General features: G+C 38.0%; 1 protein-coding gene and 1 long non-coding RNA gene across 2 annotated transcripts in view; both read right to left on the bottom strand.

Annotated features, from left to right (window-relative positions):
• ablim2 (actin binding LIM protein family, member 2) overlaps positions 1–13314 on the bottom strand; it is a 109175-nt gene extending 95861 nt beyond the window's left edge. The window contains exon 1 of the mRNA XM_044097144.1: positions 13021–13314. Within this exon, the coding sequence (XP_043953079.1) occupies positions 13021–13033 (13 nt within the window). The 5' untranslated portion in view covers positions 13034–13314. The remainder of the gene's footprint in view (positions 1–13020) is intronic.
• Positions 13315–15536: 2222 nt separating this feature from the next.
• Positions 15537–16516, bottom strand: LOC122820007. The gene is made up of 4 exons (XR_006368711.1): positions 16434–16516; positions 16227–16288; positions 16084–16146; positions 15537–15910 (listed from the first exon to the last, which is right to left on the bottom strand). It is a non-coding gene; the product is annotated as an uncharacterized LOC122820007 (long non-coding RNA).
• Between the last annotated feature and the right edge of the window lie 596 nt (positions 16517–17112).

Here is a 17112-nt window from a genome sequence, read left to right as displayed (position 1 = left end):
GTGTAACAGTTACTTTCAAGTCAAGTAGTCAGTAATATAACTAAGTTACTTTTTCAAGGAGTAATAAGTAGTCTGATTAAAGTTACTTTTTCAAATGTAACTATGCCATCACTGGTTCAATTGATGACTGATTAACAGGCTTTGTTGAACTGCAATCCTTTCATACTTTGAAAACCCCTGCTCTAAAACATGTAGGACAGTGTGCCTTGAGGACCAGGGTTGGGAAACACTGGCGTAGTATATTGAAATATTAAACTAATCAATGTAGATTTTCGTCTATTTATTTTGTTTTTGTTAAAAAATACATATGTTGTTTTTTTTTTAATTAATATGGCAAAAATTGGTCGGGACTATTTTATATCCCTTGAATATTGGTCGTGACATGTCACGACCGTCCATACCCAAACCTACGCCTATGGGAGCCTCAAGGCAAACGAAAGGTTTCGTAGTTTGGGACCCTTTTGCTCATACGTCAGAATATAAGGCATTGGTTATCACTTTGCTGTTGTTTCATCCGGTTCTTTTCAGTTTCTACTCGATCTATCTGAATCCAAATTCAGCTGAAATTGACTCTTAGTTTATTTTCACATTATGTTCTGCAGGTTAAGTGTTGCATACGTTTCTCCTTTTAAATCATACATTTCATAATTTTATAATTATACTACCTTCCATAAATAAAAATCTTTAGACAGAAAAAAAGAAAATAAAGACAACCCCGCTATAAATAAATAAAAAAAGACATTTCCAGCAAAACACATTCATAAAGATCTACGTACAAAATAAATATAAAAGAAAAAAATGTAATTTATATGAACAATGTACTGTGCCACTAAAATCAGTTTTCTTTAAATGAATCCACCTCCTCAGTGCTGAGCCATTATAGTGCATCAGAATGAAGTCCCAGATACACCCAGGATAAACTCAGGTATACATCCATTCTACAAATTACTCTGTTGCTTTTTATAAACTATTTTGTAGAAATGTATTGTTTACATAATATTTTTTCTACAGCAGGAGAAGTTGTGTCAAAAAAAAAAAAAAGTTCAAAATGTTGGAAAAAGATATTTCTTTTTAATGAAAATTTGCGAGAAAAAAACAAAAAAAAAAACAAAAAAAAAACAGTCCACAAGCATCCTTATTCCAAACACGTTAACTTTCATTTTCATCACTTGGTACATGTTCACATTATTTATTGACTGTATCGAAGAATATCAAATATATTTTCAATAATAAACATAATACAATATAAAATACAATGACTTAAATCTTATTGTTTAGACTAGGTCATCAAATCAGTCTGTCAACTATGTTGCCTGTAGGGATTTTTAATGTCCAGCAGGTGTCAGTATTCAGTGACACAATATCGACATATTATCAATACAGTTTTGCTATGGGTCGGAACCATACATGACGCCTCATTTACCCATCACTGAAGTTGAGTGTGTACCAGAACACTATTGAGTGAGTGTTTGTGAGATTTAAAGTCACACATCTCAAATCTTTGTTTGCTCACACAGACATTTGCACATTTCAATCTCACTGCTCCTGGCACAAATTATAATACAAAAGTAAGAATGGGAATCCAGAACCAGTTCTTGTACAAAACTGTTTCTCAGTAGCTCAATTACTTGGAATTCCAATTATTGATTCCTGTAATTTGTGACATATTTGCATGAAAACTTATGGTACACGCTCCGCATTTGCTTTAGAAAATATCCGAGATGGTGTTGTGGTGTGATGATGTGTGGTAGAAGTGGGGACCCAAATGCAGCAGGAAAGAGATGTCAGGTGGTGTTGAATATTTAATATAAATATGAAGAACAAAAACTTACAAAAACAGGAAAGTCCAATGGAAACAGCAAATAAAAAAATGAATCCAAATTCAGAGACAAGAGGAGAATACCAAGGAGATGAGAGGAGAGATGAGATGAGATGTAGGTAGGCGATGACAGTAACAAGATGGACTGACTGCTACTGGGTGAGACACAGAGGCTTAAAAGCTGGGGAAGGCTGTGAACAAGACAAAGCCCTGAGCTGACGAACTAACAGATTGCAGGTGTGAGTGGGTGGAGCAGGAGTCAGACTGAGGGGCAGGCAGAAAATGCCACAGATACCTGGAAGATTACAAAGGGGAACACTGGAGAGAAACACAGGGGAGCAGGAAATACTGTAACTATGAGACTAAAGAATAGACTAAAGAGAACAAACTGCAGAAGAACAACATTAGAGATGTGTGGTCAGGGTTGAAGAAAATTACAAGCTTCAAGCAAAAGAAGGATCAGGTAGATGAAGTCTGGACAGAGCAAATGAGCTGAACACATTTAAACAAGTTCAGTTCAAAAACAAACTCATCATCATCCTCTCCTGTCCCCATCCATCCAGACATCCCACCCTCCTCTGAACCACAACTTTCCTGTCAAACCTCAGATGTTTCATCTTCCACCTCAGTCATGGACTCTTCTGCTTCCACAAGTTTGACTTCAACCAAATCAGAACATGCTGCTGCTCCCTTTACCTCCCCATCCCACTTTTCTGTATCTAGAAGTCAGATGAAGAGGCAGCTGGAGAGACTGAACCGGGACAAGGCTGCAGGTCTGGACGGTGTCTACCCCAGAGTCCTGAAGCTGTCATCAACTATAGACCTGTTGCCCTGACAACCCACATTATGAAGGTCCAGGAGTTGAGTTGGCCCACCTGAATAAGCAGACAATTACAAATAAAGACCCCCTGCAGTTTACTCATTGCCGTGGATTTGGAGTTCCTTGAAGGAGGTGAGTTCCTTCACCTCCTTCAACAAACCCACTGTCATCTGGATAAAGCAGGCAGCACTGTGAGAATAATGTTCTTTGATTTCTCTAAAGCATTTAACACAATTCAGTCTGATCTGCTCTTTCAGAAACTCCAGAAGACACAGAGGGAGGCCTCTCAGAATTGATTTTCACTCTGTACACTTCAGACTTCCAGCACAAGTCTGACTTCTGTCAACTCCAGAAATCCTCAGATGACTCTGCAGTTGTCAGGTGTATCAGAGATGGACAAGAAGCTGAGTACAGAGAGCTGGTGGAGCGCTTTATGTCAGTGTAGAAACAATCATCTCATCTTGAATGTGAACAAAACAAAGGAGATAATTGTTGATTTCAGGAAAAAAAGGATTAGATCAAACTCTCTTTCCATCATGAGAAAAAAAGTGGAGTTTGAGGAATATAAATACCCCAGTGTTCATCTGGACAACAGACTGGACAGTGAAGCATCTATAAGAAGACACAGAGCAGACTGTACTTCCTGAAGAATCTAAGGCTGCGTTAACACTGCACCCTGCAGTGACCCAATTTAGATTTTTTTGTCAAATCTGATTTTTTTGCCAGGGCCGTTCACACTTCTAAATATATACGACCTGTCTGCAGGCACGTGCAGAGGGGGGGCGAAGGGGGCTTGAGCCCCTGCCCTTTTTATCCGTGATGCCCCTAGTGCCCTTTTTGAATTTGTTTTTTCAAAAAAAAAATTTTTTTTTTTTTTTTTATCTGCATGTCAGAAGGCCTGTTTGTGCCCCTCAGCAATAATATTTAGCTAAATATAAGTTAGCAAAATAAACTAGTCTGGCTGCCCTCAGTCTAATAAAGACTCTCACAGACTCCATATTGTTCACACACCGGGTCCATGGTAAGGAGGAGGGGGTGGCTCTGTGTCCTCTAACTATCAAATTATGGGCAAGAATATTTTTTATACATTGGTTAGTGAATAAAAACGTAGGTCTGATGTTGACGTTAAAAAAACTGTATATTTTTATAATCGTTCTTGCAATAGCGGGACAAAATCCGCCTCGCCCCTAAACACAGAAATGCTTCAGCTGCAGAGAAAACTTCTGACTTTAACTTAATCATTCTGTTAAAAGTCTGGTTCACTGCAGGCAGCTTGAGTCGGTCCACCGCAAGTCGTAACGCAGCTCAAAGCCCCGGTACCCCCCGGTACCACCTCCTGCTCTGCTTCTCCTTAACGTTTCTACCAGGCGGTTTAAAGCCGCTACTGACGGGATCTGGGCTGGAGGTTCGCGGCTGTAAATAGAAGTTACTACAGAATCTCAAGTCTTAAAGGAAGATTCGGCCCAATTAGAGCATTTAGACTTCACAAAATAAACATCAGAGAAAATATTGTAGCAATAATTAGAACCACAGCAAAAATCCAAACACGCCACAATGAAATGAATCAAAATGTCTCCAAAGCATCGGCGGACTGACAGGGGCCACCGGGGGATTCCAGGTAGATTCCAGGTAGATTCCAGGTAGATTCCAGGTAGATTCCAGAGATGCGCATCGCAGCGGCTGCTCATGCAGAGCCGGTCCAAGGTAATATGGGGCCTTAGACAGAACCCTCCTCCCCCCAGAACCTGTCCTATTAAGAACCTCAGCATCACTAACATGTTTAAATATTAATAAGGTGAATCTGTAAGAGGGAGACCAGGTTTATTGGCCGAGTTTAAAATCGATCACTGATTATTGGTGATTTGCTGTGATGTATTTGTAAACAAACCCAATTCAAACACAAAGATTACACCATATTGTAGCCACGGTAACACAACAATCAAACTATCAAGATGATTCTTTAAACTTTTACAAAGTAAACTTCCTAATTAAATCCTAAATGTACTATTTATTTTTATCAGCTGAATGCATTAAATAAAATTTAGTAACATTGTCAGTCTCTATAAATGATGCTACAGGTTTAGATCTATGGTCTCTTACAATTTCTAGGGGCCCCTGAATGTCTGGAGGGCCCTAAATGGCCCCTACCAGCAGCTACTGAGTTTTCTTCATCTTGATATTCCAGTCTTATAATTGTAGGTCTCAGAGTTGCTAACATCAAACCCTTTGAGCTATTTTGGATCTATAAATCATTCTGCATCCAGGTTGTTCTCGAGGTTAAATAGATATTATTAGGGCTTAATTAGTAAAATGGCAGCAAATTAGCTTATTTTATAACTTCATAACCAGAGACTTTCTCTCCTCTGATCTGTTTAACAGCTACAGTCTCAGATCAACTCAGACCTCCAGGACTGTCAGCAGCAGAAACAGAAACTTTATACCTGTTGGGGAAAATATAGATTATATTTGCTTTGGATTTCCCTGGATAATGGTAATAATATAGTAGGATCAAATGAGATTCTTGATTAATATGGGTTGTTGCTGTTGTTTTACAGAGTTTTTGTTCAATGTGCCCCTTTTTTAAATTTGAGCCCCTGCCCCTCCATAGGTCTCTGCACGGCCCTGTGTTATTGTAATAAATACATTTTTATGAAAACATTTTGTTGCAGTTCTCTGGCAGGTCTCCGGTTTATGAGCTTTGTGTGTGTGTGCGTGTGTGTGTGTGTGGTGTGGCGAACTGAAAAGCTGACGGTCACCCGGTTGGACAACTGTTTAACCCGCTACTGGTGCGTTCACACCAATGTTGTAATGATGACAAAGTCTTCATACAGACATGCTGTTTTAATACCATCGATCTGTATTCAGCTGTTCTTAGGTCGGCTGCAGGCTTTTATCCTCTTTTACATTTTTCCAGACTCCAGTTTGGAAAATGGAATAAAGTCCAATCCACCATCTAAATACTCTGTGTAAAGCTGCCTTCTGCATGTTCCCCACTGACAACTTTTCACATATTTTCTGATTATTTTCCACCAAATCTCTCTGACCGCAGCACATTTAATAACAAACAATCACCAAACCTAGCCAGACTGCAGCGCATGGTAGAGCCAAAAACATTGTCCTCCAGGTAAGAGATGTTTACTGATTACTTCGGGACAAATTGCCACAAACTCACTGAATTGATTGACAGGTGCCATCATATCAATTGAACAAGTCTGACATTCAAAGTGCGCAACAGAGGTGACCAAACACCTCATGGCCCCCCACCTTCAAAAGGAATCCGGCAGCGCTGCGTCTGCGCCACCATAGCATCTCTCCAAAATGGTTTCATATTTTACAAAACAAGATGAATTTAGGGCCAGTTGAAACTTGTTCAGAACTTTAGGAGAGCTTTGAGCAAAGGGTCTCCTGCTTTGAATATCCCAGGTGATGTTAAACTGCTCCATGTCCTGGTTATTGGATTAATGTATGAATAATTAGACCAATGAAGAAGACAGACACTATGTGGCCCAAGGGATGCAACCTCTGTGCTCCAGGGCTGTTTTCAGTGAACAGACTGGCAGGTTTTCAGAGAGGTGGACCTGGAGGAGTACACCTCTGTTCTGAGCTTCATCTCCAAGTGTGCTGATGATGTCACCACCACCAGGACTCAGGGTCGCTGAATAGGGGGCAAATGTTAGGGCAATTCCAAGGGCCCCTGGCCACCAGGGGGCCCCCCACAAAATAGTTTGTTTTTTGGGAGGGGGTAGGACTGAGGGGGGGTATAGAAATAGAAAACAATCGAGGGCCCTATTAATATAATTAATATGAATATCATGTTTTTAAAATATTTTTAGCAGTAAAATTAAATGTTCCCACTCCCAGACCAAAGAGCACACAACCATATTTGCCCTGAACCCCCTGGATCTGCATGAAATGGTTTGTTCCTGCTTGGCTTGAAGGTGCTGCAGTTTCTATGCAGCTAAGAAAAATTATAAAGTCATATTTTCAAAAAAAACAGAGAGATAGAGACAAAAGGAATGTTCTCTATCCTCAATTTGCCGATGTGTAACCCAGTTTTTCTCCAAGAGAAGTGGGTACTGTGAGCATTTAGCATAGTTAGCTTAGCTACAGACTACAAGGATCCTCTTCAGCCCCTGTACATTGGAGGAGCAGCTGTGGAGGTGATCTCCAGCTACAGGTACCTGGGTGTGCAAATATTCAGTGACCTCACCTGGAGTACCAACACCTCACATTTGGTCAGGAAGGCCCACCAGCATCTCTACTGCCTCAGGAAGCTGCAGAGATCTGGACTTAAGATCTCAGTCCTGAGGAGCTTCTATCGCTGTGTGGTGGAGAGCGTTCTCTGCACCTGCATCACTTGTGGCACAGCAGCTGCTCTGCTGCTGAGAGGACGGCCCTGCAGAGGGTGGTCAAGGCTGCAGAGGACCATGGGGAGCAGGCTTTCCTCCACAATAGACCTCTACACGTCATGATGCAGGAGGAATCTGCTCTGCATCAGGAAGGACTCCACCCATGCTCCACACACACTGATCCAGCCCTTTTCCTCAGGCAGGAGGTTGAGGAGCATCCAGAGCAAGACCAGCAGGCTGAGGAACAGTTTATTCCCTGCTTCTACATCTTACTTTTTTCAAAATGTATTTATTTACACACACATATAAATATGTGTATATTTATATGTGTGTGTAAATAACACACATATGTAAATGCATACATATGTGTATGTATTTATTAGACTTCTTGATGTGGACCTGAGTTCAAATTTCATTCCACAATCAATCAATAGGGAAACGGTGTGACAATAAAAATCCTCAAATAATTTCCATCTCACAATGACATTTACAGTCATATTCAATGAGTCAGAATATATATTCTGACAAGGCTTGTTTATTATATTAAAAGCACAAAAACCTAATGACAAAAAATGCCTTTAAGGTTCAAGTACAAAAACAGTGAAAACATAAGAAATGAACCCATACTTGGTCTGTTATATTTGTCTTGCTGCAAAATGATTTACTTTGAACAGTAATCTTACAGTTTCTTGATCTAAAATAATATGTAAATTAATGTGAGGTTCCCCAAACTTTGAGGACTGTCAGTTTTACAGTTTTTTCTCAGTGACTCTTGTGCATTGCTCATTTCAGTGCCCAACAGATTTGCATTTCTTAAAAAAATATATAGTTTTAAGAAGACTTGTTTTTATTAGCCTTAAATAACTGTTACTTCTGACTGCCACTTTGATTTTGATTTTTTTAATGACAGTAGGACTCTAAAGTCTCAAGTGGTTAGGGGTAGGAGTTTATAAGTTCTCACTTCTTCCTACCCCATTTTGAGCATGATATGTTAACTGAAACTAAAAATCTGTATTTTCTCTTCTTTCTTATGCACTTCTTGTTACTGTGCACTATTTTATTTTTATATTTGTATCATGTTCGAATAAATTTAATTTCATTTCATTTCATTTCAAAATTTTTTGAAAAGGTGTAGCAGAAATTATATCCATGCCACTGAACCAAACTCATATCTAAACATTAAAATTTTAGTTTGACTTTTATTTTTCTCAGTTTCCTTACTGAGAAAAACACACGTTTGTGCATTACCACTAACTGGTCATTTTTGGTCTTGCAGCTTGAACACATTAAAAACCTTTTAAATCACATCTTACGTGACATTTCAATGTAATTTTGCCCCATGGACCCCCCACCCCAAAAACAAATTGCTCTTAAAAATTTTCTGATTATAATGAAATAATGAAATGGGATTTCCTCTCTTTCGAGATTACACTTTCAGAAGTGTATTCTGAAAAGAAAATACACTTTTTAGAGAATACATTTGCTACATGTCTTCCCTCTTTTATTTATTAAGTTGGATAAACTTACTTGAAGTACTTATTACCAACTGAAGCCACACAATGAAGTTGGTTCAGCTATTTTCTTTATTTAGTGTACAAGATCTTTGACAAACTAAAATAACATATTAAAACATGCATTTAAAATAATTTAAATTCAACTTGTATTTTAAGTACAATGTGAGTGATAATGTCATTTTGGATAGTTTAGTTTGGAACAATTTAAAAGTTTGAGTTTACTTTCTGTAGAATTTAGATTTGAATTATTGAAAAAAAAATTATTTAAGTAACAGTGACTTAAATTTGTCATGTTGAAAACACTTAATGAATTAAGTTCAACAAAAAGGTAAATTGATCATCCAGCTCAATGCATTGAGTTGGATGATCATAATAAATGGAATTGGTCAGACTTAGGATACAAAACTGGTATTGAACTCCATTGTTCCAGGTAAAGTCAAAGTAAAAAGTTCCTTTAAACTAGTTAGATTTGTAACTCTTAAGTTAATTGAACAAGAAAAGAAAGTTCTCATCACTAAACCAAATGAATTAAATGAGATTAATGTAAATAAGTCCGTAAAATGAATGACAGTCAAAAACACTTTTTGGACTGTAAGACCTGACAGAATGCCCACAGAAAGCCATAATAAGATCGCCACAGGGTTCAGCCAAGTCCGTCTTATGCAAACTTCTCAGGTAAACTCTTTCACATTCAGGTGAAATAATCACACTGAAACAGGCGTAGATGGAAAGCTCAAGGCAGGATGTAACACTTTGTGTAGACTTGGGGAAACCCCAAGATAGGATCAGGCAACAGCCTACTGTTTGTACTAGGTTAGATATTCTTCATGGTATTTCTGTGAATCTATTGGCCAGATCAGATGGAGCGCACTGGCTCAGTCAAAATGAGATTGAGAATCAGGAAAGAATTAAGAAGAATACTGGAATACAATGAAGCTCCATGCCCCTTTGTAAATTGCACACAATAATAATAAGTCAGTTTAATTCAATAGGATCCCCACTCATAAAGCAAAAGATGCAAAGATATTTGTGTGAAGTGACACCAGAGTGGACGTTCCTGTGTTCCAGGCAGCATTCTTGCAGGCACAAGGTCAGATTTTCTACTAGTCCAATTTCCAGACAAACAATAGCGTTTGGTAAGCTCTTTCACAGGCAGTTTCCAGCTGTGTACTAATGGATTTCTGCTGTCTGGTGAGCCAGACACACTGCATAAATCTCATTAGTAAGTTCCGGGTATTCTCGTTAAAAAAAACAGGACAACCAGGATGTTCAAAGGGGAGGAATAAATCTATAGTCAGGTATCAGCTTATTAACTCGTTATGTTTTTTAGTGAATAAACTATAAGTTATGGAACAATTCTTGTAAAATCCACAACCAAGATTCATCTGAACATGGCCTCATCCTCTCTAAATAGAGCATCTTTTATTTGAAATGACAGTAAGTCTCCCTGATCTCTTATCAAGTCTTGAAACTAGAAAAGTACACCCACAAAGTTGAGAAAAGACGAGCACAACCACAAGAAGCTCAGTGTGTTCAGCAAAGCTATTGAAAACAAAAACCTTTTAAATGCCCAAATCTGAAAAATATTTGACGTTTGAAAAGGTTTGTCAGGATGAGACCTCTCTGGAAACAATATGGAAAGCTGAATTAAAAAGTTGTACCCAAAACCCACACAAGACTCTCTGCCTCTCATGCCTCAGGCTAACAAGTAAGATTATCCTGAAATGTCGCTGTAGTTTTGCAGGAGCAGACAACTTTTCCTCATTTTCTTCTTCTACTACTCTCCAATTTCCTTTATTTGCTGTCATTTCAATTGGTGACATTTTGTGTTTTCTCAGGTAAAAACCTGAAAATCTCTTAATGCTAGACCGGTCTGTCATTCTATTTGGCTAAGAGATGATCCTATCCAATATTAATATCTATATCGGTGCCAATGTTAAGAAATATTCTAGATCAGTTATCGGTTGTCATAGATAACCGATAACCCTATCCATACAGGCAGATCTATCCAGTTTAATTCTATGTTTTGTGCTCTGAATGAACTCATACTTTATTATTTATTTTACATTAGTTTTTAGAATTCCTAATTGAACTTTCTGAACCATTTGACAAACTATTTTTAAAGTTTAATTTGACATGTTTCACCCAAGTTGTCAACTTATTGTTTTAGTCAGTTTCAGTTTATTTATTATTCACTGTACATTGAGTGCTATATTTTTAATTGCACTGACGAACAAATTAAAGTTGTTATTTTTACATGTTTGATCAAGCTTGTGAATTGTTGCAGATATCACTGTTGGTATTGGAAGTAAAAAATGTGGATGGGTGCATCCCTAGTTTGGCTGACACCTTCCTGGAGGACACTGGCTGAGAAAATGCTGCCAACAATCAAACGTTCAATTTTCATAAATATAGAAAGTAATCCTATATCAGTTTGTCTTTTTTTGTGTATTCTGCTCTGCCTTCTCAAGACTCCAGGAATACGTGGTAGATGGTTGCTTGTACTGAGCACTTGTCCTCTCCACTGTGATGTAGAATGGTACATTATACATTGTTTTTATAATATTTCCAACTAAATATTTGGAAACTCTGGTGTGCACATATATTCAATCAAATTATTGCAGAACATCCATCTCTGCTTTACAGCAGTAAATATATATATATATATATATATATATATATATATATATATATATATATATATATATATTCCAGTTTTACTGTTGTGAAACAATGTATTCATCCATCCATCCATTTTCTTTACACCCTTCTTCCCTAATGGGGTCGGGAGGGTTGCTGGTGCCTATCTCCAGCTGCGTCCCGGGCGAGAGGCGGGGTACACCCTGGACAGGTCGCCAGTCTGTCGCAGACAATGTATTCAATTTCAGTTTTTTATTCCAGTTTTTCTGTCTAAAAAAGCCCAGCAAACTGCTTTAAGTCACTGACTTGCAGCTCTTCTGGGACAGTGGACAGAAGATTACATAGAGCTGTTAACTTTGTAGCATTCCCTCATATAGAATGTGGAGAAGAGACATAGCAGGCACACAATAAAAACAAAGACACTGATCCAGGAGTACTTTCTATGTTAACCCAGAAAGGAATCACAGCTAAACACTGTAGCTTCAATGAAGAGAAAAAACACAGAACATGAAGTTAAAAGCTGGATTAACAGCTAATAATGCCAGACTGGAGAGCAGTAGGAGAAAGTAGCAAAGTGAGGGAAAGTGGCCATCATGTCTTCCTGTAGCATAACTACAGAGACAGTTTACCAAAGCCAGTATAGGCTTTATAACAGAGGAATGTAGACAGGGTATCTGCCTCATGGACTATAACCGGGAGCCATTCTACTTTCAGAAACTCTAGGAACCACCAGTAAACATAAAGTCTAAGAGCAAAGTGCTAGGAAGATCTGGAACAATCTTCAATGTTCCAGATATTGAACATTGAAGATTGTTCAAGATCTGGAACATTGCTATTATCAAGCTGTTTTAGAGCTTGATAATAATCAACTGAAACTGACTAATAATTATTATTAGAGCTTGATAATAATCACGCTCTAAAACAGAGCTTGATTATTATGGGTTTTATATGTGAGAAGAAGACTTTGAAATTCTATTCTGGCTTAAACAGGAGCCAATAAAGGGAAGCTAAAATGGATAGATGTGATCTCCATTTTGAATGTTCTTTTTTTTTTTGCCACTAGTGGCCATTAATGAACAGTAGAATAACAGGAATAAGGGAAGACATGTAGCAAGAAGCCCAAGACTGAGAAAGGATCCCAAAACAAGCAGGTCAATATACTCCACACAGAGTCATCTCTGTGTGTTTGGTCATTCTCAGACTTATAAATGTAACTGGATAGGATGGATTTTATTTAGGAGTGCCAGATAAAACGAACACATATGAATGCTGCACTGTTCAAATTTTATTGAGAAAAACCCTCTTCCTTCCACCTTACTTTTGCAAGACTTTGTGTTTGTCTTTCAAATAAAATAGAATCAAATATAGTAACATTTGTGGTTCTAATGTGACAAAATGCTTAGATTTTTTTTCCTGTGTGTATGTTGTGGATCTTGCAACATTAACTAAAACGTGAATTTTTATTACTGTGCTCTTTCAGAACTGCACTGGGGCAGGGTTTAGATAAAGGTTCCCTTTATTTGTCCCATTAGGGTCCAGAGAGACAAAACCAGCTGTGGCAGCAGCAGCGCAGCAGGACAGCAACCTGCCGGGTTCGATCTGAACAAGGAGTGACTGCGGTGTCCCATAGAAAAAGGTCTGTGTGCACCCCATCCTCTATAATTAGCAAACATGATTTTACTTGCCAAAGAACTATGATTAACAAACAATATGTTTGTGCATAAATGTGACAAAATGTTAACTCAAGAAACGAAAAACAGCTTAAACAATGACAGAGCAACAACAGACTGATCAACACTACACAAGATCTGGTCGAAATAGCACTGAATTTCCCTTTATTCTACCTGCAGTCAAACCCTTTAGCAATGTTTTTCTTACCAGTGCTGCTCATGATAGCAGTCAGATGTTTTCTTCAATCAGATGATGCTTAGTAAACAACTCCCCGTCCACAATGACTCTACATGGAAGATGCCAGCAGCAGCAGCAGCAGCCTTAGACAGTGATGAGAGAGGGGGTTGACTCCGGGCTGTCCCCGCCCGCTGAGGCCGCTGAGGCCGCTCAGACCTCCACAAACAGCCGCATCAACAACACAATGTCCTGCGTGGGATCCACTGCGGAGCTGCTCCGGTTCCCCCCCGCGCTCAGCACAAGGCGCAGGCTGGGTGTGGGTACACCGTGGGGCAGCGCCGCTGGAGTCAAGTTAGACTGCCATCGATATAGTCGCTTCCGCTATGACCTTTCAGATTAATCTATCTATCTATCTATCTATCTATCTATCTATCTATCTATCTATCTATCTATCTATCTATCTATCTATCTATCTATCTATCTATCTATCTATCTATCTATCTATCTATCTATCTATCTATCTATCTATCTATCTATCTATCTATCTATCTATCTATCTATCTATCTATCTATCTATCTATCTATCTATCTATAGGTTATTTGCCTCTTTTTGCATTTACTGCAATATAACTTTTATTCAAACCAGTAATTATTTGCTCAAAACTATAATTTGTTGTAACTAAGCTGGTAAAAATGAAGAGTTAAAGTTTTTCTTTTTTAGATGAATCTGTATATTTTATGTGTATTGATTAATTTATTGTGCTATTTCTGCTATTATTTTTAGTATGTCAGTTTTGGTCCTCCATAATACCTAACTTTTATTTTTGTTCTCTTTTTCCTCCAAACGTTCCAACCGTTCACCAGTCAGCTTCTTGTTTTTACTTTGGAGGGGACATATCACCAAGTTTCCGGTTTAGTGTTGGGTAACAGTAAACGCCCTGAACACATGGGAGATGTAGTCCATAACAAATAAAAAGGGTTTATCTCATTTCACTGAGACATTTGTTTTATGTTACTTTATTTGAACGGGATTGCATTTTGATTTGCTCTGCAGGCTGTCTACCAGCTGCTGCCCAGTGGCTGCTGGAGATGGCCACCAAACTATTCTGCAACCCCCATTTTTAAAATTAATTTTACAAAACAATCACGGTCAACAAAATGGGGACTTTTTTTTAATGGAAAAAAAAAAAGAATTACAAAAAAATCCATTAATGTCAAATGAAAACTGACTTTTTTAACATAATGAGACACAGTTAAATAAATGTATGTAACAAAAAATAAGTAATTGCATAAATGTTTACCCCTTTTGTCCCACCTAATTCAATAGAGGCACAACCAATTGGTGCTAGCATGAAAAAATAATAATAATAAAATAATAATAAAGTCCAACAAATTTAGTTGATTCTGGTTAAATTGTACAATCAGTAAAAAGGGTAAAACATCTAAGAGGGTGACAACTTTTTAGGTTTTAAATTTTGATGTAGTTTTCTTATGAAGGATTTATTTCAAATCCCTTTGTGTTTTATATTGTGTGTTTCCATCATCCATCCATCCATCCATCCATCCATCCATCCATCCATCCATCCATCCATCCATCCATCCATCCATCCATCCATCCATCCATCCATCCATCCATCCATCCATCCATTCATCTATCCATCCATTCATCCATCCATCCATTCATTCATCCATCCATCCATCCATCCATTCATCTATCCATCCATTCATCCATCCATCCATCCATCCATCCATCCATCCATCCATCCATCCATCCATCCATCAGTCTTTGTACACATGTTAATATTTTTTCCTTTGTCCTTCCATTTGGTACCTTGAAGCAATCCATTGTGTTCCTCTACTTAAACCACAACGTATCAAGTTATTGTCTTTGTAGTTTCATATACATTTTGGAGATTAATCTATCACATAACACTCATACAAATAGAAAAAAATCAAAAATGCTCAAATCTTGTCCATATTTCATATTAATTGTATGTTACTTTTGTCAGAACTTCATATTATTATATTATTCATATTATTACTTGTACTTGTATTACTTGTATTACAACCAAGCTTTTATGTCAAAGATTCCTATCAGGACCAATCAACAGCTGAAGATGAAAACTGTCTTTACATCATGGGGAAGACAAACATTTATGAATGTTATAAAGAGAGAGCACTCCCTATAAAACCAATTTTGTACCATCTTCCTAGTTCACTATATTTATTTTATTTTATCTTTATTGACAAATTATATAAGAAACAAAGAGAATAATATGGAGCAGCACATCAAAAGCAAAGATTTAATGTACAATGAACATTTTTTTCCCCATCAGCTATTAGACTGATAAATAATAGCTGACTGACATAACACAGCCACTTTATCCACCTGTTACTCTGCACATGCATATGTAACACAGTAGAGAAGGGTATTATATATTTTGGATAAATGGGCCAATAGGTTCGGCTATCGGAGCACAGTGGAGTGTTTAAATGACACACAAGGGCAGTTGGGTATATTTAAAGAACTGGTTTTAGTAACAGAAAACACACAATTAACAGTTGCACAAAACACACAATTATGAAAATAAAATTACACACAATAAAGTGCAAAAAAATAAAAAAATAACAATAATACTTGGCCAAGTGCTAATTCTTAATTTCAAATAATTCGGGTGCACCCTGGTAATCAAATAAATAAATTTAAAAAAACAATAATAATAATGGAGAATGTCAGTTGTAGGTCTCACACATAACTGTGTGTGAAGATGTATGTTACTCTTTACCACACCGCAGGGTGCAGCAGGACTCCAAATGGGAAAGACGAAATTCTCTCTTTAGGTCCAGGTGGGAAGGCTCGCCATCAAAATCAAAGGAGGGATCCACTTCAGGAATGATCCAGTATTAAAAAAAACCTGACCTGTCAACAGACAGGACCAGCAGAAATACAGGACTTTACCAAGCCGTTCTAGCTTTAATCCTTCTTTCTAATACAGTAACAAAACATTACCTAGTTACTAAAACAACGGATATTTTTTAACAACAATGTAACAAATGACAAAAACACAAATAAAAGGCTCCGAATATGCTCACCGATCTCAGTGCGACACACCTCAGACAACCGTATAGTGGGTCTCAATCCGGATGTGTGGGGCACTAGACGATGTAACAAGGCATATTTAATCTAAATAATATAAACTTAATAAAATAAAATTATGTTAAAGCCTAAATTTTACCTTTTATCTATGAAGAGCAAGCTGAAATAACTGCCAGAAAGAGCCAACGATTCCTAACGGCTCTAACGGTAAAAAAAACTGAAGTTCAGTTTATATTCATTTAATAAATATTTCCAGCACAAAAGCTGGACAATCAACATAAAATCCATTCACAAAAGAGTTTATCCACAGCACGTAAAAAATACTTTTAACTGTCGGGATACATACTCTGGCGCTGCCCCGCTCAGCAGTCTCACCGCGTCGGATCTCTAGAGCAAATCCAACGGTACTGCAGACCCGGGGGAGAAGGGCGGGATCTACAACGGCAGCCTACACCCTGATTGGTCCAGACGCTCTGGAAACCAAACTTCTCATTGGCCAGGCAGACCACCCAGCTTCCTTAACCTCTTCTCTTAAAGTGGCATACCCACTTTATGTGGGTTACACATACATATGATTTTTTTTCATATTCATATTTTATTTACTTAGTTATTTAATTGTTTTTGTATTAGGCTGGTGCAGGTAAAAAAGTCAGCTGTGACTGGCTTAACTGACTACTGCCTAGTCACCAACTCAAGTCATTATGAAGAGCTTTGAGAGGCTCATCTTAAAACACATCAAGAATAACCTTCCTGATGGCCTTCTATAGGTTTGATTTGCCTATAGGACGAACCGGTCCACAGAGGTTGCTGTCTCATACAGTCATGATACATTTGCAGCATCCTGACACTTATGTTAGGATGCTATTTGTTGACTTCAATTCACCATTTAACACCATCATCCCGGAGAAGCTGACGGTGAAACTTCACAATCCGGGACTTTCAACATATATGTGCCTTTCTCACCAACCAAACTCAGGTGGTGAGAATAGGGGACAGAACATCATCCACCCTGGTCCTCAATTCAG

The sequence above is a fragment of the Gambusia affinis genome, linkage group LG18 (assembly GCF_019740435.1).
Source record: "Gambusia affinis linkage group LG18, SWU_Gaff_1.0, whole genome shotgun sequence".
NCBI lineage: Eukaryota > Metazoa > Chordata > Actinopteri > Cyprinodontiformes > Poeciliidae > Gambusia > Gambusia affinis.
The sequence above is the reverse complement of the archived record's forward strand: the minus strand, read 5'-3'. Positions and strand labels throughout refer to the sequence as shown.